The sequence below is a fragment of the Lithobates pipiens genome, unplaced genomic scaffold, assembly GCF_037356315.1.
Source record: "Lithobates pipiens isolate NorthernLeopardFrog02 unplaced genomic scaffold, aLitPip1_a1.2 Scaffold_23, whole genome shotgun sequence".
NCBI classification, from domain to species: Eukaryota; Metazoa; Chordata; class Amphibia; order Anura; family Ranidae; genus Lithobates; species Lithobates pipiens.
The window spans coordinates 121,721,034-121,745,982 of record NW_027507785.1 but is presented as its reverse complement, the minus strand read 5'-3'; the positions used below and the strand labels follow the sequence as shown (position 1 = coordinate 121,745,982).

Here is a 24,949-nt window from a genome sequence, read left to right as displayed (position 1 = left end):
TGCTCTGTCCTAAAACCTTTTTAAACCGACCCAACCTTTAACTCCCAAATGACACTACTATTCATATTTTGCTTCAAAATTGCTAAAAAGTTGAGCAGTCATACAAGCTTCCATGAGTTACAAAAATGGTATGGTGCTAGTGTAGGGCGCAGTTCCTGATTGGCCCTTGTAGTGGAAGAGGCTGAATGGTGCCTCTGCCTCATATAGACCCAATACTACTGTTGTGATTCCGACGTTCTAGCTTGCTAGTTTAATGAGGATATAATGTCCATTAAGACAGAAAAATTGGAGTAGAAGGCTTGGGTTTTTTTAGTTTATTATATTAAAAATTACATTAAAAATATCAACCTTGCACATATCCATCACTACCACTGGCTAAGGTTTTGTCATTAAATGTCCATGGCTTAAACTCCAACAGGAAGAGACATCTGGTGCTTGGGTAGTGCAGACATTACCCTCAGGCCTATCAAGCATTTAACCCACGAAAGAGCGGGGGTGGCTATACTATTCAAACGTGGATCCCCTTTCATGAGTTCAAGTCCTTAATTGACCCATGGGGACACTATATCATCCTGCGAGGACAGTGGTGGCCTCAGACTATTACCTTATGCCCCCTTTATGCTCCAAATACCCACCAGATCAACTTCCTGACCAAGGTATTCGCACGCCTGTTCCAAATGCCTAGCAAACTCTTTATAGTGGGAGGGATTTTTAACTTATCACACTCCACAGTACAGGACTGCCACACGCTAAACCCCAGGGACTCGCAAAACCCAGAGCCTCTAAAGATTCAAAGCTTTTCTGACAGCTCACTAGACCCTACGCCCTATTTGACTCATGGCGCACCCTTCACCCGGTGAGAGACTACACATTTTACTCAGCACCCCATCAAACGCACACCCACATAGACTACCTTTTCGTAAACGCCACATCCTAATGACCCTGGACTTTGGTACCACTAACCGTTAACCATGTCACTGGCAGGTGAACAACTTCCTGCTAAAACACCTCCCCCGCTAAGACCGAGCTAGAGACCTCATTACAGAGCTTTACTTTCGCTAGAACACCACCCCTGATATATCCTCCCCTACACTCTGGGAAGCCCACAAGGCAGTCACCTGAGGCCGCTGCATAGCGCTAGCTTCAGCCCAGAAAAAGATGCTCTGACTGTCAAACTACAAGCAGAAAGGGATCTTGGGATCTATGAACTCCAACTCAGATGTCTACGTCCCTACCACTCCTTAAAAAAAAATTGTATGCCTCCGCATAACGGGGACCTTTCCATGGGCCAAGTGGAAAAACCCCTATGAATATTATAAAACCTTCCTCCCTACCCTCCTACCACACATGTGTAAACTAACGCCTTCCTCCAGCAGACCCCCATACCCTCGGATATGCAAAGATCGTTCCTTACACTGATCCCAAAACCAGAAAAAGATCCCTCTCTCTCTGCCATTTATAGGCCAATAGCACTCTTGAACTCGGATCTAAAAAATTTCACCAAGCTCTTATCGATACGACCAAACTAAACATTAGGCCTTCCCTAATCCATAAAGACCAGATGGGCTTCGTCCCTCTTCGCCAAGCGGGGGATAATACCAAAAGGATCATACACTTAATAGATGTGGCGAACAGGGATGGCCTAGAGTCGCTTGTCTTGGGGCTTGATGTAGAAAAGGCCTTTGATCGCCTTGGCTGGCATTCCTGTTCGCTAACACTGAGACGCATGGGATTCCAGGGCCCTTTCCTGCAGGCCATCCAACACCTGTACACTAACCCTACCTCCCAAGTCAAAACTCCCTTCGCTCTTTCTCCCTCCATTCCGATAGTGAATGGGACCCAACGGATGTCCACTCTCACCTCTACTGTTTGCACTGTGTTGAACCCCTGGCGGCGTCCATTCACAGCAACCCGGACATTCAAGGAATCCCGGTCAGACGAAGGGAGTTTAAATTGGCATTGTTTGCGGACAACATAATACTCGCCCTCACACAACATAGGATCTCCCTACCCAACTTGCACGCAGACCTGGATGTCTATAGGTCCCTCTATAGGTCCCTCTCAGGTTACAAAATAACAGCATCCAAGTCAGAGGCCCTACTTATTAACATAGCAGCCGCAGAAGTCCAGCACCTTCAGCAGTGCTTCCGATACCGCTGGAAAATGTCAGCCCTGAAATACTTGCGAGTCTAGTAGGGCTAAAACTAATCGATTATGAAATTAATCGATCGGTCTGATATTTACTAGATTGACCCTTTAATAGTATATACACTACATCTCTCCTCTAATAGTGTATATACACTATATCTCTCCTCTAATAGTGTATATACACTATATCTCTCCTCTAATCGTATATACAGTATATCTCTTCTACTATATGTATATATCCCCTCTAATTTTTTATATATATATATTCGCTTCTGTCTGTTATTCTCAGAGTGGATTAGGTATTTTGCTCCCTAACCATATAGTTATTTACATTTACCACTGCATAGAGATATTTAAGAATAAATTGCCTTTTTTTAAAAACTTTACATATTAACTAAATTATACACACATTTTTTTTTTTTTTTTTTTTTTTTTTTTTCTTTACCGATTAATCAAAACAATTGCCCAACTAATTATGAAAATAATACTTAGTTGCAGCCCTAGTCTAGATCACCCTGTCCTTCACCTCTCTACCAGGCAAATTTTCCTTCCTCTTCCGCTCCATAAGAGACCTTATCCAGAAATGGAAAATCCATCATATATCCCTTTTGGGAAGGGTGGCCTCAAAGATGACCATTCTTCCCAAGCTCTTGTATGTATTCCAAACACTGCCTATCCCAGTGCCATACATACAGCTAAGAAAGCTTCAAGGGGACTTGGTGAGCTTTGTCTGGAGCTACAAACTACAGAGTTCCAAGCTCAGTCCTGCTGGCTTCCTGATCTGACAGGGGACTACCGTTCCCCGACCTAGTGAAATATTACCAAGTGACACAACTACGTGCTCTGACCTCATGGTTCCCTCAACGGTCCTATAACAAATGGACGGAGATTGAGAAAAATTGGCTAGCACCCACCCAAACGGCCTACTCTGGAGGTAGAACTGGAGAGACTCTTGGGATCTATGAAGTTACTTAGATCACTTGGCGCAAACTCTCCTGTGCCCAGGGGCTCAGCTCCGAGAAATCGCTGTCGACTTCTTTCCTATATAACCCAGTTATTATGGATACTTGCAAATATGGCACTGCCCAATATTACCCCAGATCTCCAATTTTCAGCGCCATCCCATTCGAGAGCATTATACTGGAGGGATCAGTGCGCCGAGGCCTGATCTGACATCTACCGGTTACTCAATGCTTACTCCATTTTTATCCAGGGCAAGCATGCATACATGCTTCGCTGAGAGAAGGTGCAGGGGGGGGGAGGGGGGGGGGGGAGAGAACATTCTGGAGGTAGTGTGGCAGACAATCTGGTCTCAGGTGGCTAAAAGCTCCTTCTGCACACTCCACAAGGAGAATGCATATAAGATTCTCTACCATTGGTACCTGATGTCCTCCACGCTATCTATCCCTCCAGCTCAGATAGGTGCTGGCGCTGCCATGGAGATAAAGGCACCCTATACCATATTTACTGGAAACGACCCAAGATTGCTCCATATTGGACGGAGACAGTCTGTCTCGCCTTCTGGGAGTACAGGTTCCCATGTCTCCAAAAACTATTCCTCCTAGGGGTTTCGCCCCCTACAAATCCAAAAAATTGCTCAGACACTTCCTAATAGCCGCAAGGTGTCTGGTTGCCCTTCACTGGAAACGACACTCTCCACCCTTCCAAGACCTATATGCCAGAATCAAAGATGTTGAACTTATGGAAAAGATGACAGCTAGACTACAAAACAGACTAGAAATGCACGATGAGGTCTGGTAATGGCACCGACAGGAAGACCTGCCCTGAGTCTAAGGTTGAGCCCACCACCCTTATCTTACACCCCCCTTCCTCTTGTTCTATCTCCTTAACCCCTTCCTCCCCCTCTCTGCTATTCTCCTTTAATCTTTCTTCGGACAAATAAAGGCCTATGGCAGAAGTTATCTACTGTTTGAGAGTTCATATGTGCCCACTGCATATACGTACAACATAATTTATTCAATGCTCTTATATATGCACTGGAAATGAAGAAAGTGGATTATGGGACTTTAAATGAGGCATGGATATGTTTGAAATGGTCTAGGATACCTAAAATTTAATTGTCACTGTCCCTGCGGGGAAATCTGTATACCCATAGAAAGTTGCTAATCAATCCAATAAATTAAATACAAATCCTAAATAGGTGTATATATAATCTATCATAATATAGAATACACGGGTCATGCAAGAAGCATAATTGTAGTAATAATCATGTTGACATATTTAATGTATATAATGGATAGACATAAATGGTACAAGCAATCACAATTAAAAAATTTGAATGGATATACAGAGCAGGTGAACATGGTTATCCTAATAAATATAACTATAAAAGAAATTAATGATTGTAGCAAACTTGACTTGGGATCCCGGAGTATGGACTCTACGCGTTTCATGGAGATTTCAGCCAATCAGGAGTGGGATGCATCAAAAATCGCTAAATAGATGAAATAAGTAAATGGGTCAGTCAGTCTCAAATGAGAGGGGCGTATGCAACATGACTAGGATAGTTCAAGTTTATTATAGAGACATATATTTTTTTTGTAAAGTCTGATGCTCCTGAAGAAGCGCAAGGCGCGTAACATGTAGAGCCCAGGATATTATCATTACCTGTTACATGGCTTATCTTTTGGAATTTAAACTAGACTGAAATGAGTGGCCCTTCCCCTCCAGATTTTTTATTTTTTTTTATGCTAACTTCCTATGGCTATGTACAGTAGTATTCAACCTCGTTATGACTTTTTTCTGATGTTGATAATGTAATTTCTACGTATAAAAAACGTTAATAATTACCCATGTGGTTGTTCCTGAAGTCCAAGCCTTCTACTCCAATTTTCCTGTCTCAAATTATAGGACGTGGCACAGAGTATTTTACAAGTATTCACAGGACCACTCTGTGGTGATACTAATGACCTTATTCAATAATTTCCATTAAAACATAACTGGGGCTCCAAGCTTTCACCCAAGACTATCAAAAATGAACTCCCTTTTTGTCTTTCTTTTTAGGATATAAACAAGGAGGTCTATAATTTCTTGGCAACTGCTGCAGGGAAGTATGGTGTTGGTTTTTGGAAACCGGGATCAGGCATCATCCATCAGGTGAGACCAGACTGTTTCTGTGGTCCGTAATGGCAAAGACAGGTTACTATGTACTTACCTTGGATGTGGTCACACTAAATGCTCTATATGTAGGCTGTTATGAGAGGTGTTCTATCCACTTGTATTGTCTCCAGGCTTCAGCAAGCGCTTCACCCTGAGGCTACACACAATTGGGAAGCTAAAGGGAGCTTTCAGTGGAATCCAATTGTAATATTGCTGCATTTAGTGTCTCAGATGTGGAGATTGTCTCCCCATTTTGGAAATTAAATGTATGAAATCCTGGATTTGGGGGGGGCCTTTTAGAACGATTTAACAGATTACCAGGTTTGTTGAACTGTTATAAGGAGTTGGTGCTCCTCAAACATTGTTTAGTTTTCATAATTGGTAAGCTATTGAGTAAGAATTTAGACTTGTGTCTTAATCCAGTGTAAGCTTAAAGGGCTAAAGTTGCTTTGTAGGCGTTTATTTATAAAAACAAAAATGGTGTATGGGGACGTACTGGTCTAAGCCCTCCAATACAAGCTCCCTGGGGAAAGGACAACAATGCACCATTCAAGAGTAGCTATGTACAAGTAAAAATTAGGGTAACCCGATAGGTCTCTGGGACAGCGATCTCTACAAAGTACACAACTAGGAAGGTCAGTTAATGGCGACAACCATACAAGACTCGCCCTCTTTGCCATTCTAAAGCCTCGTACACATGATCGGATTTTCGGCAGGTAATTGTGTGATGAAAGACTGCCTAAAACCCGACTGTTAGTACGCTCCATCAGACAATTGTCCAACTTTCCGCCAACAAATGTTGGATGGCAGGCTACTAAATTTTCGTCAGTCAGATTTTCATATTGTGTGTACACAAGTTGAAAGTACAAACACGCATGCTTGGAATCAATGCTTGCCAAACACATTAGCAGAAGGTGCCCAAAGGGTGGTGCTAAAGACCTGAAATCCCCCCCCCCCCCCCCCCCCCCCACTGTGCCCAGTGAAGTGACTGTCCTCAGGTGATAGAGAATGAAACTAATCCTCCCACATAAGTAGTTATGATTTATTTGCATGAGATCAAAGTGCAGAATTTTTAATGGTTGTATGAGAGTTCAGAAAAGGGTCTGAAAGTACTCTGCTGAGAGCTTATTAAAGGGAACAGAGCTCTGGCTGTCAATCTGCTGGAGCTCCTTCCCCTGTTACATTTTTATTTTATTTTTTTTCTGTCAGAAAAATTTGGCAGAAGTGACTCTTAGACAAGCACACCCTATAGAGGGATATGCTTTGTTCATATTTAAAGTCCAAGTCTCCTCATTGACTAACTGACTTTGACAGCAGCAGGAGCCAATGGTGCTGCTGTGTCTCTTCCAATTAGAAGGAAGAGTTCCGGACAGCCAAGGCACTCGGACATTGCTGGATCGAGCCTGGGCTCGAGTAGCTATTGGGGTGCTGAGGGGCTGCTGCACACAGAAGGAATTTTTATCTTGATGCATAAAAATAAGCCTTCTGCCTTTTTACAATCACTTTAATGATCATAGGCCAGAACACGAGTCACGGGTACTGTACAAACCTGTATGTTTTATTGGGCTGACCACAATGACAGTCAATGAAATATTGTGTAAAGCAGAGTGCAGCTGTCAAGGGTCTGATCCACCCACTCACTAACATTCATGGTGATACCTCACATATATGGTGATATTTTATGTTGTGCAAGTCTTATTACTCTAAAAAAATAAAGGAAATCTAGCTAAAATGGTTTTGAATTTTTTTTTTTCCCCCCAACCTCGCCTGTGCAACTAGTCTCTATGCAGACTCTGTCCCAGGCAGCAATGTTTCACGTTTTACATAATGGCAGCTGACAGAATACCTAGTATGGAGCAAGGTTACACTACTAATGTAACGCATTGCAGCTGTAATTCAATTTTTATTTGGGGATATTTCTAAATATAATTTTTTTTTGAAATTTTGGTGCAGAAAACCAAAAATTCATATTTAAAAATATATATATATATATATATATATATATATATATATATATATATATATATATATATATATATATATATATATATATTTTATATAACTGTTTTTCTCTTTAAATTTAATATCATGAATTTTAATTGAATCTGCCATTATTCGCACCTTTTTAAGGCAAGAAAAGCTGAAGAAAAATGTATTCCTTGAAATTCTAAGTCTTCACTGGTCCATTGTGGTGTTTCTTGCTTGCTGCATTTTTGGTCCGTTAAAGAAGATAAAAAAAAAAAAAAAACCCCTTACCAAAAACACACCTCCCGATTGCAATGCGCTGAAATATCACACCCGTGTTACTTTTTTTCATGTGGTTTGAGTCATGATTTATGAAACTCCATAAGCACAGTAAAATTGAAGATTTATGAATTTTGGTTCTAGCTGTCAGCAAACACCCAAATTACAATAGGCACCTCATCCCAATTGCAGAATTAGTTTAAAAATAAAGGGCGTGAAGATGGGATTTTTACGGTGCTTTTATGCAATTTGTACAGAAGTATAAATTGCATATAGGCACTGTAAAAATCCCATCTTCACGCTTTTTATTTTTAAACAGTAAAATTGAGTTTTCAGCTCCATTAGCTGCACTTTTTATTATTTTCCGGCATAATGCCAGCAACACTATTTTCGACCAATGTTTCGCCAGCCAAAATTTCTGTTCATGCAAAAGGAATGTCTAACCATGAAGCCTTGCATAGTTTCAGAATGTTGCATTAGAGCAAAACTTGGGAAAGTTTGCAGGAACAGCGATAATCTTTTGGGCTGTGCATGCCCTGAAGTTTTTTTTATTTTTAAGGTTTGTTCATGTTTGCTTTGCCAGATACTTGTTCTGCCAACTGGAAATCATTGTAAAGTCTGTAGATAAAAACTTGGACACTTAAAAGGAGCAGTGGAGTTATTAGAAATGGCTAAATGCAAATGTGCCCCACCTCCCCCCCCCCCCCCCCTTTTTTTTCTTTTTTTATGTTTAAAGTAGAATTCAAGTCTAACTAAGCCTAAATCTATTCCCACCCCCATTTCTAAGATTATTCTAGCTACCCTGTAAAAGAAAGATGTCTATACTTTACCATTCTGAAGCCACTAAGGTCCAGTCACATGATCTGGACCAGCTACAGTGTAGAGGAGAGGCAGTGACCAAGGCTGCAGAGCCTGAGCGATGAAGTCACCCATGGGCTTACTATGGAGCAGTCATTGGCTTCAGTGTAGAGCCAACCAGGGCTGCCCCTTAGTAAGCCTGTGGGTGACTTCATCTCCCAGGCTCGGCAGCCATTGTCACTGCCTCTCCTCTACACTGAAGCTGGCATTGGAACCTGATTGTAATCAAAATGGCTTTACAATAGGTAAATACAGAAATGTTTTTTTTCTTTTTACTGGGTAGTTAGGGTAGCCTTATTGGGGGTGGGAATAGATCTAGGCTTGGCTAGAATTTGAGTGGAATTCCACTTTATAGGGATCTTAAAAATACAATTGAAGCTCTGACTTGGTCAACAACTTTTCTTCCTTCCTTTTTTGTGGCTTACATTGTCTATTTTCTTTTTGTTAGATTATATTGGAAAATTATGCCTATCCTGGAGTCCTCCTGATTGGTACAGACTCTCATACTCCAAATGGAGGAGGCCTAGGGGGCATCTGCATCGGTGTTGGAGGTGCTGATGCTGTGGATGTCATGGCTGGAATTCCCTGGGAACTCAAATGTCCTAATGTAAGTTATTTTACACCTGGTAACACCCCCCCCCCCCCCCCCAATCCAGACTAAATATTTTTTAGTGTTTTTATGTATGAGACAGTCCCAACTGTTAAGCAATCATTGTATTGTTGTAGCAATAATGGTCAAATGCTTTTGTATTGCAAAACTATACAAAAATCTTCTACTCTGCCTGTTCTAGAAATCTGAATACTTATACTCAGGCTGATCCAGTCATGCAATGTCTCCTGTGTTAGCCAGCAAGGGAAAGGAGAGAGTACTTTTCCCTGCAGCCACTGCTGGCACTGGGAAGTTGGATCATGTAACTAGAGTGGCCTGAAAACTAGCCAAGTATACAGATTGATCTTGCACAGGTTAATCAGCATGGGTGATTCTTTTAACCACCATCCTCAATGCAGTGCTTCACCTGGATATAAAAATCTATACAAACTGGTGATGCATTTTAAATTCTGATGCATTACAACAATCAAATTCTCCATAAAGAACCCCCAAATCAAGTATCAAACCAACATCTATAAATAACAAACAAGTAATGGTGCCTTATATATGACATCAAAAGGTGATTGGCTGCCCCTTTAAGTGATATACCACTTGACAATTGAAAAAATGTATTTGGTGTAAAGGTGATGGCGCTTCACCGTAGGTAATCATAAATGAACATCTATAACTTTGGGGTCAAACACCTTTAATCAGTTGCTATTCATCCTCTGAGCACCTGTGGTGAAGCTTTCAGAAGGTACATGCATCTAGAAGCACTTTATATAACTGATGTTGGGCACAGTCGCATTGGATTTCACTTTGCATTTATATTGTGTCATTATTCTGTTTGCACATATAGTCATGCCTTCGGGGCCTTAGGGGGTTGGGATACTGGAGATGTGCTGGGAGACTTAAATCTAGAATGGACATCACCAGCTTGTTCTCTGTGGCCACATCTCCAGTATCCCAGCCCTCTTAGGCCCTGACGCTGTGGCCTGGATGTGACCTTATGTCAAGACTTCTTCACGCCTCAGTGTCAGTGACTTTTTCCCTTCAGGTATCCTCCTTGGCGGTGGGGTGCAGTCCCTTCATGATTTCATCTTTTTGCATTTGTTTATACTGAGGCTCGTCCATCGAAGGGGTCTATTTGTAAGCAACTACAATGCAGGCACAGCTGCTGGGGACCCAATGTGACAATGTTTTTAAATGTGACCATGGTTTTTTTCATCTATATACAACTAAACTAGATATTACATCCTGTTAACCCCTGATGAAAGATGAAAATCGCCTCTGAAACGCATTGGGTATAGGATATTGTATCTCCATTGTTTACCTTGATTCTCCAGTATTCAGGACCATGTTCATCATTTTGTTTTTTCGCTCGATATTTTTTTTTACAAGTTTTCGTTTGATTTTTGGTAGTGCCTTTTTAAAGTCCCACCCTTGGGGTTTTCCTTTTCTGCTCTCTATGAGATGTGGCACTCTGGGAAATATTTTATCAATATGATCAGAATGCGCCTGTGTCCCGCTGATGACGAATTCTGCTTCGCTGCTTAGAGCTAAAAGCTAAGTAAAAAATTACTTGTTTACAAAATTTACTGACCAACAAAGGAACTTTTTGGAAAAAAAATAAAAAATTTCTGTCTCTTACCACTTGACCACTGGGCACTTAAACCCCCTTCCTAACCAGACCAATTTTCAGCTTTCGGTGCTCACTTTGAATGGCAATTACTCAGTCATGCAACACTGTACCCATATGAAATGTTTATCCTTTTTTCTTTTTTTTTTTTTTTTTTTTTTTCACACAAATAGAGCTTTCTTCTGGAGGTATTTAATCGCCGCTGGGTTTATTTTTTGCGCTATAAATCACAACTAAAAATTTTGTTGTTGGCAGCTTCGGAGCGATCACTTGGTAAACGGCCATTTACCGCAATACGCCGGGTCTTATGGACCCGGCGGTCACTAACACGACCGTACTGTAGCAGTCTTTCGGCTATGGCCCAGTCGGCAAGTGGTTAATTTTTTTACAAAAGCCGTGATTCAATACCACCAAAGCTCTATTCGTGTGAGGAAATAAAAATTTCACATGGTTACAGTGTAGCATGACCGCGCAATTGTCATTCAAAGTGCGACAGCGCTGAAAATTGGTCTGGGCGCAAGAAGGGGGTGAAAGTGCCCTGTAGGCAAGTGATTAATACAGAAATGTTGGCTTACTGAAAAGTATGTCCTTGTACAGTGTAGTATGCACTCAGTAATTGGTCATGGCATGGTGTGGAGGCGTTCAGCCTGTGGCACTGCTGAGGTGTTATGGAGGCCCAAGTTGCTTTGGCAGCTTCCAGCTCATCTGCATTATTGGGACTGGTGTCTCCTCTTCCCCTTGACCATACCCAACAGATTCTCTATGGGGTTTAGGTTGGGCGAGTTTGCTGGTCAATTGAGCACAGTGATACCGTGATCATTAAATGAGGTATTGGTACTTTTGGCAGTGTGGGCAGGTGCCAGGTCTTGCTGGAAAATGAAATCGGCATCCCTATAAAGCTGGGTAGCAGAGGGAATTGTGAAGTGCACTATAATTCCTTGGTAGAGGGCTTTGCTGGCTTTGAACTTGATAAAACATAGTGGACCAACACCAGCAGATGACATGGCTCCCCAAATCATCACGGACTGTGGAAAATTCACACTGGATCTCATGCAACTTGGATTCTGTGCGACTCCACTCTTCCTCCAGATTCTGGGACCTTGATTACCAAATTAAATGCAGTTTTCCAGAGTCTGTGATTATTGGGGGAGCCATATCTGCTGTTTTTGGTCCACTGTGTGTTTATCCAAAGTCAGCACAGCCCTCTTCCAGGAAATTCTAGAGCACTTCATTCTTCCCTCTGCTGACCAGCTTAATGGAGGAGCTGATTTCATTTTACAGCAGGACTTGGCACCTGCCCACACTGTGGGGTACTGTCAAGAATTCGATGAGACACAAGACCCAACAATGTAGACTAGCTGAAGGCTGCTATTAAAGTAACCTGGGCTTCCATAACCTCAGCAGTGCCACATGCTGAGCCCCTCCATGCCACATTGATGCAGTAATTCATGCAAAAGGAGCCCCAACCAAGTATTAAGTGGATACTATACTGTACATAGACATACTTTTCATTAAGCCAACGTTTCTGTGTTAAAACTTTTTTTCTTTCGTTCATTGATGGACACAGCATCTTCATCTTGACCTTGGGGTTCTATTGCCCCTTTAGCAGAGGACAAGGCAGAAAATGTTAAACAGCAACACTTGCACAGTACCACCCAGAGGGAGGTCCAGCTGGCTTTCACACTGCATCCAGCAGACCGTTTTTTTTTCTGCCTAGTGTAGAAGGACCTGGCTCCCATTGGGACCATTGGTCCTGGGAATTTTTTTTTTTTTTCTGCATTTGATTTCTGTGATCTACAATAAACAGCCGGCTGGGTGACAGGCTCTATAATATAAATCCTTGTAGTCTCCCCAGCCTGACCAGTCGAGCGTGACCAGGACCTAGGTACGCGCTGGGTCGGCCACGACATTCCCAGTCTGATCCAGGGGTGGCCGGTGAGCTATATGCTCCGGGGCACACGTATGACCAGGCTACTGCTGTCAGTGCCGTGGCCGGCAGCCACCCCGTACTGCTCAGGGTAATGGCTCTGTCTGTGGAATGCGTCCAGCAGTCCCTGCAGGAGGGGTAAGTATGATTCCACCTGTCTCGGCAGGATGGAGCAGCTGGGCATTCCCTGGGAGGTCGTCTAGGGGGTCTCTCACTCTCCCTGTCCCTTCCCTCCTCCCCATGTGACTAGGCACATGGGGGGTGCTGTGCATGTACCTGGCTGGGGGTCCTCTGGTTCCTGGCAGGGGGCTGCACTGGGTGTTGGGGATCCGCTCCTCCTCTTCCCTGTTTCTGGGCCACGGTGGGGTGTTTGTGCTGTGATTGATATGTGGGGAGGCTGTCGCATGCTCCGGCCTTTTTTTTTTTTTTTTTTTTTTGTAGCAACAGCCAGTTTTTGCCTTTCAGCCATTTTCTGGTAGTTCAGTGGCCATTTTATCTGCACCTTCAGACGTTTTTGCTGAGGTGGCCATTTTCTAGGTGCCTCATGTAGTTTTGCCTCTAGCGCTGGGTGCTTGTTTCCTTCTAGAACAGCGCGCTTTTCACACAGGCACCATGTGGATGACGCAGGGGAGAGCAAACAGCAGCACAGCGCAGTACCTGGGTCAGGGTGGTGAGTCCTGTGGGGGGGCCCCTCAGTCTGTGGCAGCTAGGAGGGTGGACATTTTGTGTGATTTGCCTTAAGTCCCTAAGTGGTGACAGGCAAGTGTGGGTCAGCATGGCGTTGGAAGCTGGCTCTTCTTCAGACATTACTGTTATTGCAACTGGTTCCCCATGCACCTGCGGTGCCTATGGACGCTCTGTCAGTGTTCCTGGAGGCCTTTGTTGCCAGGTTGGAAGCGGCGTGCAGGCGCAAGGGAGGTAAAAAAAAACACCCCCTCCCCCCCCATTCTTCCGGGCAAAGCTCTAAATCGGACTCTGCCCGCTGTGACAGACAGCCCCTGTTCTGACGTATCAGAGTATTCGGACCAGGACTGTTCGGACAGTGAGATTGACTCTGTGTCCTGGTCAGCGCAGGAAAAAGCAATTTGTAGGAGCACTTATTAACGAGGTGTGGGATACCCTAAAAATGGAGGATACGGCGGGGGCATCTACAGAGGTGTCGGTCCCTTTTGGGTCCCACAAGCCGGCCCGCACGGCTAAGGTGTTTCCTTACCTAACTTATTTTGATACGTTTATTTACAAGGAGTGGGGAAAACCACAGCGGGCCTTTTCGGTCCAGAAACGCATGGCAGTGCGTTACCCCTTTTGAGGAGAGTTTCCTGAAGAAATGGACATCTCTGATTGTTGACCCCCTCTGGTATCCAGGTTAAATAAGGTAACCACGATTCCGGTGGAAGGGACTGCTTCCTTTAAGGACCCTGCCGATAGAATGGCTGAAGCAGTTGCCCGGTCCATGTTTACGGTGGTGGGGGTCAGCATTGTGTCCAGTGTTAGCCATGGCCCTGGTGTCAGAGGCTTACTGAATGGGCAAAATTGTTGCACCGTGAGTTGAAGCAACAGGCTTCCCCAGTCTGCGTGAAGCTGGCGGACCAGTTGGTGCAGGGCCTTAAGTATGTCTGTGATGTAGCCTTATGCATACAGTCAACCCAGGGTCGCTGGACCCAGGAAGAATCCCGCCTGCCAATCAACGTGCTGGAAGTTCGGTCAGTCAGGCTGTGCCTCTCCACATGGTCAGAGGTTGCAGGGGCGTCTGGTCAGGATCCAGTCAGACAACGCCATGGAGGTTGCGTATGTCAACCATCAAGGAGGAAAAAAGAGCTCGGCTGCAGCACTGGCGGTCGCTCACATCCTGCGGTGAGCAGAGTGGCACGTGCTGGCTCTGTCAGCCGTGTACATTCCGGGCATAGAAAACTGGCAGGTGGCCTAGCTAAGTTGTCAGATGTTGGACCAAGGGGAATGGTCGCTACATCTGGATGTATGTCGGCGGGGGCACGCCAGATGTGGATCTCCTGGCCTCTACTCAACCGAAAGGTACAGAGGTTTGTGGCCAGATCAAAGGATCACTGGGCAGACACGGCAGACATGTTGGTGGCTCCATGGGGGCATTATTGGCTGATTTATGCTTTTCCCTCACCCAAAATTCTACCATGTCTGCTTCAGAGTAGAGGCCGAGGGGATTCCTGTAATTCTGATTGCCCCAGATTGGCCTTGGTGGCCGTGGTATGCCGACATGGTACGAATAGTGGCAGATTTTCCTTGGTGGCTGCCAATGCGAGAGGACCTTCTGTCGCAAGGTCCAATTCTTCATCCTGCTTTACTGTCACTGGCTTTAACGGCATGGCTGTTGAAAGCCAGGTACTAAGGGATCAAGGTCTGTCGGATTCAGTAATATCCACTATGCTGAGGGCACTGAAGTCATCTCGGAAGATTTATCATCGTACGTGGAAGGCCTACACCTCCGTGTGAGTAGGGGTGGCATCCGCACACATACTCTATTTCCAGGATCCTGCTGTTTTTGCAGTAAGGAGTGGATTAGAAACTTGCCTTGAGCACCATCAAGGGGCAGATATCGGCTTTGGATGTTTTTTTATTTTTTATTTTTATTTTATTTTTTTTGGGGGGGGGGGGGGTTTCCCTCAAGCAACCCTTGGTGACTCATTCATTGGTGAGTACGTTTGTTCCGGGGGTTTGACATGTGGCCCCTCCGATACGACCACCGCTACCTCTGTGGGATTTGAATCTCCCGATGCTTCAGAAACCGCCATTTGAAAACATTAGGGCGATCCCTGTAACAAGGGGTTAAATACTGTTAGATTTAACCATAGGTTCATTCATATAGTTACTCTTTCAGATATGTGGTCAGTAAATGCAAGGATTAAAACACAACACACAAAGAATGTAATAAAGGTTCTTAGCTTTGATTAAAGATGTATACAGATGATACGTTACAGGAATAAATACAGCATATTCAATCCAGGGGAGTCATTAGATCATTTATAAATGAGCTACCTAGATTTGATGGCCCACAACAATTCAGGCTTCTGCCTTAAATTGAACCTCAAAACTCCAAACTGCTCCCCCAGTCATATTTATATGGTAGTGAAGACAATAGCTACAACTGATGAAAAGAAAAGGTCAAAGGTTCCCAACTTCCCATAGCATAATGAAGCAGATGCCTCATGCATTAACCCCTTCCCGCCGAGCGTACGCAGATCTGCGTACTCGGCTTCCGGGGGGTATACCAGGATGATGCCCGCACCTGCAGGCATCACCCCACTACTGTTTTTTACAGCGAGCGATTGGCTATCCAGCCATAACAACCGAAGCGGCTAAAAGCCGCTCCGTTGTTATGCCGGAGGAGCGGGTGGGGATGCCCCGCCTCTCGCCGCTGTTACCGGTGCTCCTGCTCGATCGGGAGCACCAATTCACGATTGGATGCCTCCGGCTGCTGGGAAGGAACTGGAATGACGCTGTAATCGGCGTCATTCCAGTCTCCTAATGGTAAACACGGAAGCGACGTCATAAACTTCCCGTTTACTCGGCTGCCAATGGCGCCGGTTTAAAAAAATATATACAGTATTCAGAATCGCCGGTTTCAGCGATCTGAATACATTGAAGTGTAAAGGAGGGATGGGGGGTCTTTTAGACCCCCGATCCCGTCATAAAGAGTACCTGTCGCCACCTATTACTGTCACAAGGGATGTTTACATTCCTTGTGACAGCAATAAAAGTGAACAAAAATTATTATTCTTTAAATTTAAAAAAATACAAAAATTTTAAAGCGCCCGCCGTCTCTGCGAGCTTGCGAAGCAAAGAAAACGCATACGGAAGTCGCGTCTGCATATGTAAACGGTGTTCAAATCACACATGTGAGGTATCGCTGCGATCGTCACAGCGAGAGCAATAATTCTAGCACTAGACCTCCTCTGTAACGCTAACCTGGTAACTGTAAAAAAAAAAACTAAAGCGTCGCCTATTGAGATTTTTAGGTACCGTACTTTGTCATCATTCCGAGTGTGTGAAATTATAAAGTGTGACATGTTTGGTATCTATTTACTCTGCATAACATTATCTTTCACATTATGCAAAAAAGGGCTAATTTTACTGTTTTGTTTTTTTTAAAATGAAAGTGTCCCTTTTCCCAAAAAGTTGCGTTTAAAACACCGCTGCGCAAATACCGTTTGACATAAAATATTGCAAAAATCGCCGTTTTTATTATCTAGTCTCTGCTAAAAAAATGTTTGGGGGTTCCAAATTTCCTAGCAAAAAAATATGGATTTTAACTTGTAAACACCAAATGCCAAAAATAGGCTTAGTCATGAAAGGGTTAAACATGTTGTGTGTATATAGATATAAGTAATCACTCTTAACTATTCTTGTAATTCAATAACTAAAGTTGTATATGAATATAGACCCATACTACAATCCCCTTATTGACTCTCAGAAAGTAGTCTTTCTATTGGCTATTACATCTGCCAGGAGGGTTTCTGAGTTGGCGGCCTTGTCTTGCAAGTCTCCCTACTAGATCTTCCACAAGGATAAAGCGGTGCTGCGTCTGCATGCTTCCTTTCTGCCAAAGGTTGTTTCAGTCTTTCATCTAAATGAGGACATTGTGCTTATGTCCTTGGCCATCACACCCGAAAGAGGTGGCTTTGCATTCCTGGGACGTAGTTTGGGCTCTGTGGGTGTACCCTTTCTGCTACGGCTCCTTTTCGGAGGTCGGGCTCGCTGTTTGTATCTTTGGCTGGTCCGGAGAAGGGACTGGCGGTCTTATTGGCCACCATTTCTCAGGGGATCAGAAATATTGTGGTTCTGGCTTATGTCATAAGGGGACGGGCGCCTCCCTTTTTCTGTCACGGTGCACATGCTACCAGAGCAATTGGTGCCTCTCGGGCTTTCCGACATCAAGCGTCCATTTCCCAGGTGTGTAAGGTGGTGACCTGGTCGTCCATTCACATTTTAACAAAACTTTACAAGGTTGATGTGAAAGCAGCTTCGGATGCTTGCTTCGGCCGCAAGGTTTTTCAGGCAGTTGTGTTTAACCACTACAATACAGGGCACTTTCACCCCCTTCCTTCCCAGCCCAATTTTCAGCTTTCAGCGCTCTAGCGCTTTCAGTGACAATTGCGCGGTCATGCTACACTGTACCCAAATGAAATTGTTATCATTTTGTTTGCACAAATAGAGCTTTATTTTGGTGGTATTTATTCACGACTCCGTTTTTTATTTTTTGCGATATAAGCGCAAAAAAAGCGGAAATTTGGAAAAAAAACATTTTCTTTTTTCTATTTGAAAAGAAATCCAATAAAATCAAATTTTGTCATAAATTTAAGCCAAAATGTATTCTGCTACATGTTTTTGGTAAAAAAAATTCCGTTAAGTGTATAATAATTGGTTTGTGTGATCACGGACATATGTACGCAAATGATCATGTACATATGTGTGCAGGTGATCACGTACATATGTGTGCAGATAATCATTGGGACATGTGATTTTAGTGGGACATATGTGGGGGACATGTGTTTTTATTATTAGGGACATGTGTTTTTATTATTAGGGGACATGTATGTTTTGGGGACATGTGTGTTTTGGGGACATATGTGGGGACTGTTTGTACTGTGTGGTGTGTTGTGTGTTTACACTGATGATCAGTGAGTAAAAAGCTGTAAAAAGCAGCCCATACTCACTGATCATCAGCCGGCTGCAGCGTTCTGCTCTCCTCTCCTCAGCGGTGACTTCCGTGTGAGGAGAGCCGATTGCCTAGCAACCGGCTGTTTACATCACATGACGGCCGTGATTGGACACGGCCGTCATGTGATCAGGAGGGCCAATCACAGAGCCCTCCTGCCGATCTGAGATGTGCTGTGTCCGGGTGACACGAGCACATCGGGATCGCGCCGCTGCGCGCGATCCCGCTACTCCTGAATGACGTTCCTGAACGTCCTATCAGGAGTAGACGGCTCCCACCCGGCCGTATATATGCATTGGCCGGGTGGGAAGTGGTTAAGGTTGCAACTCCTCAATTGAGGAGCTCTGGTTGTTCCCACCCCTTGTTTCTTTGACACTGCTTGGGGATGTCCCTAAGGTAAAGATGAAAATGCTGTGTCCGTCAATGAACGAAAGGTAAAATAGGATTTTTGCACTCTCTGTAAAATCCTTTTCTCTGAAGTTCATGACGGACACAGCACCCACCCCTTCTATTTGTTTGTACTGCTTTTGATGAACTGAGCTGCTGGATGCAGTGTGAGGTGTTGTAGCCAGTAGGACTGCCCCCTGGGTGGTACTGTGCAAGTGTTGCTGTTTTTAACACTTTCTGCTTAGTCCTCTCTAACCTTAAGGTCAAGGTGAAGATGCTGTCAGTCGAACTTCAGAGAAGGATTTTACAAAACATATTAATTAGTTTTTTTCTTTTTATATTGGTCTTGTGTAATATTCTGAGATACTGAATTTTGGGTTATCAAAATTTAAAAGAAATGCTTGAAATAATATATTGCTCTGTGTAATAAACCTATAGAATGAGATTCACTTTTTGCATTGAATTGCTAATTTTTTTTTCGATATTCTTTTTGAGATGCACCGGTACTATATCGTAATGGATGCAAGGTGCAGCCCAATTGTATTTTGGCCTCACGACAGCTACTTTTTTATTTTATTTTGTGCACTGCAATATGTCTTTGGCATGCTATAACCTGTACTCTGGTAAAATGGGGTCATGGCTTTCATTTATGGACCCCATTTTATAACCCAGCGTACATATCATGCACATTGGGCTAGACTAAAGTCTTTAACATACCATTAGCAATCTTTCCACACAGAGCAAAAGGTAAGCCTTGCATAAACTGCTTCCTAAGGTGTATCTGCAGACCCATCTAGCTTTGGTGGCTACTTGCCATCCATGCTGGTTCAGACTTGCAGAGTGGCTCCCCACAACGCCTGTACGCATGTCTAGCCCCTCCTGCCTTATAGCACTGCTGGGGGGAGGGTGCAGGTTTTTGGTTCTGGATTAAGATGGAAGTGAGCCATCTATAACACCACTTCAACTTCTCCCAGAATCGGCCAGGTGGAAATGACTGACGGGAAACCCTGAGAAGGTGAGGGTTTTAAAATTGAGTTTTCTGCTCCTAATCGGGTGGAGGAGCAGGCTCTGTTAGGGCTGTTGTGTAGGAGGGCTCATTGGGTGCAACTTTCAGAATGCTATGCTTTAATTGTAATTGAAATCCTGGATTATACACATTAACATATTTTTTTTTTTTTGCCCTTAGGTCATTGGTGTTAAGCTAACTGGAAAGCTGTCTGGCTGGTCTTCACCAAAAGATGTTATTCTAAAAGTAGCAGGCATTCTCACAGTGAAAGGTGGCACAGGAGCCATTGTAGAGTATCATGGTCCAGGTGTGGACTCCATCTCCTGTACTGGTATGGCCACCATCTGTAACATGGGAGCTGAGATTGGAGCCACAACATCGGTGTTCCCTTATAACCATCGCATGAAGAAATATTTGGAAAAAACAGGCCGGTCAGGTTTGTGTTTTAACACTGAAAATTTTGTATGTCTAACTTCTACAGGTTATGCCCATATTTAATTGAAGCCTTGAGACCTTTCCCAAGCTTGTAGTTATGTATAAGTTTACATACCCTGCATGTATTATACTAGAAGCCAAAAGATTTATGCATCTAGCGTGTTTTATTTTTTATTTTTTTGTTTTGTGCAAAAGTAACCTGATGACTTGTTTTGGCTAAGCACATTTCAGTCTTGCCTAGATCCACAAAGCATCTTTTGGGAGTGCAGATGTTGGGGATGGAAAAGTTATAACTGAATGCTGGCCAAAAGGGCCTACGTTTACTACAACTCCATATCATAAGTTACTAATCGCTCTCCTTGCCATTTGACAAATGGATGTGCCATATTTATCCACTTTAAATCTGGGCAGTGTAAAATTCTCAGTGAAAATACCTAACTTGAAGTAATTGTTTTTAGGCCAGGGGTTCCCAATCCCTGGGCCATGGACCAGTGCCAGCCTGTGCGGTTTGCAGACGAGCTGCACAGGTTGCACTGAAAGAGTTGCAATGGCTGAGCAGAGAGATTACATCTCCCTCTCACCACCCACATTACTGCGGCTGGGTCCGCCTTCTCACATCTCATGGGCTAGAACCCTGCTGAAATTAACTGCATGTGTGCTGGTTTCCCTCTTTTTGAATGCTGGACTCTATAGTGCTTGAGAGGCTGCAACTAAGCTTTCACTAATGTCTGAAAACCCAAATTGGCCTTAGTGGCAATTTTCATCTGTTAGTGGCAGACTACAGTGGGAAGCTGCATCTTGTGACGTCTTCACGGTCTTCCCAAAGTCTAAACTTTTAGTTACAGATGGCAGGGGTGTGTACTGGACTCGGATGTTTAATCTATTTACTGGTAGTCATGCCTCAAAGTTCAGAAATAGTTCATGGAAGATGATCTGGTTGAGCTAAATATGCCAGCAAATGACCTTTCTTGTCAACGGTCTTAAACTCCTTGTGTTTATGATAGAGTAGATTTTGTGTATCTTCTGGCAGAGCCATTTCATATGATCTGCAATGATGCCTCCAAGTCTCGTAGTTTAGTTTTAGTAGTTTATGCAAAATGTAACCAGAGATAAAGGGTTCTCTAGTAGCTGCCTTGTCTCCCTTTTTTTTTTTTTTTTTTTTTTTTTTTTGTCCCTTTAGCAGACCATCAGTCAGTGGTGTGTGGGGGGGAAAAAATAAAAACCATACTTGCCTATGTATATGTGGCATTAATCTGGTGCTGCATCTGCTACCTCTACACCTCAAATCACTGTTCTCAGGTCCACTCTGAGCGTGCAGCAGTGACAGTCTCCCCTCGGTGCTCTACTCCAACGCTTACTGGAGCAGCAGTCTGTGCAGTGGGCAGGAGCATCTGGCTCAGGCTCTCGGAAGCCTGCTGAGCCAGATGCCGGTCATGAATCTGGTTGGATCTTGACATTGTCTGGATCCCTACAAAGCCTGGATCGGTTCTGTAAAGTCAATAGACTTTTCCCCGCTTTTGCCTGAATCTGAGTCATAGGCGGCAGAACTAGGTGCACTCCCGTGATCTACAGAAATGGGGCCAAAAGAGCTTTGGCAATACGTCTGTATTTAAAAGGAGTGCACTTGTGCTAAAGCCTGCTGCCAGCTGATGTTGCAGAGCCATTCCAGACTCTTAAGGGACTGCAACAATGTCAGGATCCACCTAGATGCCAGATCGGCAGCTGGCTTAGCTCTGTGGACTAAGATACTGAACCAGCTGCTCCCTCCCCAGCTCAGCACTCCAAGATTTAGAGCAGACCCAAGAACTGAGTGATCAGCGGTCATGTTGTCATTCAGTTCTATGGGTTAGATGGTGGTGTACCAGTTTTGCAGCCATATGATTGAGCTTCCATTTTTTATATTTTCCCCTCTCCTTCTGCACTTCGCTTTAAAAAAAGTCTTTCATGATGAGAACCAAGAACAGTGTTGCTAGGATGATGTGGCTCTGCAATCCCTCAACGTTGGTCCTGCAGATGTCCAGTTAGTGTGTGCGCGTGCACATGAAAGTGGAAAGTGTGTGTCAGGGAAGATGAAGCAAAACATTGTTCTGCATCCGTACTTGTGTACCTGAGATACAGCTCCCCCCCCCCCCCCCCCACCCCGCCTGTCTCCTGGGTTTGCGAGATCGGGCTATGTGATTGGCTGGAGCTGCTACGACGCCGCTGCCATCGGTTCCTGCAAAAGCTCTGATGTTCTGGCAAGATATGCTGGACCTTCAGAGCACATGCGCCAGTAATGTCGCTGCCTGCATGTTGGGTGAGTATCTCCTAAACAGTACACAATAAGGAGATATTCACCCTATATACAGGCAGTATCCATTAAACGGTGCACGTTTTGGAGAAATTCATTTTTATAATAGGCTTACCTGTAAGTAAAAATTACAGAGCATGGTTTACAGCCGCTTTTAAGAAATTTTACATAGAATTTTGAATTTTCTTCTGTTTCAGGGGTTGCATCTTTGGCAGATGAGTTCAGGAGTAGCTTGGTACCAGATGAAGGGTGTGAATATGATCAGCTGATTGAACTTAACCTGGATGAGGTAAATACAGATTGATGGTGGAATAACCGTTTATGAATTTTTCCTTCCCTTCCCTTCCCCTCTTGCAAAGGGCCATCTTTGCCCACATGGGATTCTTAGGTGTTTGTGCAGGCAGCCTTTTCAGACAAGAACAGGTGTACGGCTGCACAGATCTGGATGGATCTCCAAGCACATCCCTGAATATACATCCATGCAGGACCAGTGCATTAATAGGAACGCAGACAGACTGCATTCCATTCTGGGCATTTTTCCCACACAGATGTATACTCTGGTGCACTTAAAGATCTGTGGAGCTATCTGCCTGTTATCAATAGGTTGGCTGCACAGAACACCTGTGTGGATAAAGACCGTCCATTGTATAGGTGTACTGAACAGTATACCCATGTAAATTAATACCTAAATATTCCTCACTTCCAACAGCTGAAGCCACACATCAATGGACCTTTCACCCCTGACCTGGCAACACCTGTATCACAGGTGGGAGCTGTTGCAGAACAGAAGGGATGGCCTTTGGATATCAGAGTTGGTAAGTTTCCAAGGAAACTTGTTTTAACTGCCCCACCTTCTTTTATGGGCTTATTTTAAATTAAAAAGCGAATTAACATTCCTGTTCTTGATTCTCAGGTCTTATTGGCAGCTGTACAAATTCCAGTTATGAAGATATGGGTCGTGCAGCAGCTGTAGCAAAGCAGGCTCTTGCACATGGTCTAAAGTGTAAATCAAAGTTTACAATCACTCCAGGTTCTGAGCAAATCCGAGCCACCATTGAAAGAGATGGTTATGTAAGTGCAGTGTAACTCCCATTCTAGCAATGCAGATTTGTACACAAATGAGCTTTGGTACCTTTTACATCACAAGCAGAGGTCTAATTGAATGTATACGAGTAGGTAATGGCAAGTTACTAACCCAAGTAGTTTGGGAAAGCGCAATTCAAAACTAGCGCAACTCATGTACAGACCAGTTGATTTTCAATTAAAAAAATTCCAGGTTTCATTTCACTTTAGTTTGGCACCATCCCAGAACTGTCTGGCTGCTGTAATAAACTGTAAAAGCACTGACTACATACAGTAAGCGGAGCTGTATTTTAGAAACATGAGGCTGCCCCTCTACTGTCCGATAGTCGGTCTTGGCATATCTCTGCTATTTTGCAGAAGCCTTGTATTTTTCAATGAATAAAAATCTCTGGCCAAGGTGAACTGGTGGGCAGGTGATGTCTCTATCTCCACATCAGCCAATCAGAGGAAGCCTTGTATTGACCTCAAACTGAGATCATCTGGTCTCTGGCACAAATTACACATTTGCATTAAAACATACAATTTGTACTTCTTTACTCATTATGTATCTCCAAAAATCAAATTTATTCAGGTTCCGTAGTGCACCTCAGTGCCGAAATATGAGCGACCCTGATTTGCTTTGCAAGTCTGACAGTAGCTGACCAGGTTATAATGCTGGGAATGACTTACTTGTGAATGGAGCCTGAAAGGCTTAAATGAAACTTGTATCCTGCAGCTTTTAGTATATTTTCAGGTGGTATGTAAACCCTATCCAGACTGCTTTAGACAGTAGTTCTTTACTGCACAGCATCAATATACTAATACTGGGGAGTGGGTCCATATACCCATGTACATTAGGGGTTGGCAACCTACGGGCCACTAAATGTCCAGCCCATCAGTGCACAATGAATTCACGTGCACCTGGCTCATGGACATCTTGCGTAAGGGCGGAGCAGGAAGCTGAACAAGAACATGGGTTTTCCTAGCAACCAATCACCAGCTTGTTGATATGAAAAATTTGCTCCTGCTGTCTTATCAGCGCTGCTGTGTCTGTGTTCTTATTCAGCTTCCTGCTCCTCTCTGCACTGTCTCCCTCTGCATGGGGCAAGGTAGGAAAGGGCAGATCTGTGAGGGATATGTAATATGCAGGGGGGAGTGTAGAGGCATTTTTAATGTAAAGGGTCCAGAAGGGCAGCAGCTGTGTAATGTGAAAAGGAGTCCAGCTTACCTTTTTATTAGCAAGCCCTTCATGCTTTCACATTGGAAAAGGTTGATGACGCCTGATGTACATGAAATTGTAATGCTTTTTACATGCTGTAATACCCAGCATGTCCATGTTAAGTGATCTACATGCTTTTTACAGTTTGTTTTTTGGGGGGGAAAAGACTACATTTTTTTTTTCTTTACTTTGAACAGGCTGATGTTCTCCGTAATGTTGGTGGCGTAGTGCTTGCAAATGCTTGTGGACCCTGCATTGGTCAGTGGGACAGGTATGTTAGATTTTAAATAGAAACGAAACGTACCATGTACAGTGGGGAAAATTTGATTCCCTGCA

General features: G+C 43.8%; 1 protein-coding gene across 1 annotated transcript in view; it reads left to right on the top strand.

Annotated features, from left to right (window-relative positions):
- The window catches only part of ACO2 (aconitase 2), a 61,231-nt gene that overhangs the window by 9,242 nt on the left and 27,040 nt on the right, over positions 1 to 24,949 (top strand). The window contains exons 4-10 of the mRNA XM_077452288.1: positions 5,173 to 5,265; positions 8,819 to 8,977; positions 19,788 to 20,043; positions 22,530 to 22,621; positions 23,042 to 23,147; positions 23,246 to 23,403; positions 24,811 to 24,884. Of these exons, the coding sequence (XP_077308414.1) occupies positions 5,173 to 5,265; positions 8,819 to 8,977; positions 19,788 to 20,043; positions 22,530 to 22,621; positions 23,042 to 23,147; positions 23,246 to 23,403; positions 24,811 to 24,884 (938 nt within the window). The remainder of the gene's footprint in view (positions 1 to 5,172; positions 5,266 to 8,818; positions 8,978 to 19,787; positions 20,044 to 22,529; positions 22,622 to 23,041; positions 23,148 to 23,245; positions 23,404 to 24,810; positions 24,885 to 24,949) is intronic.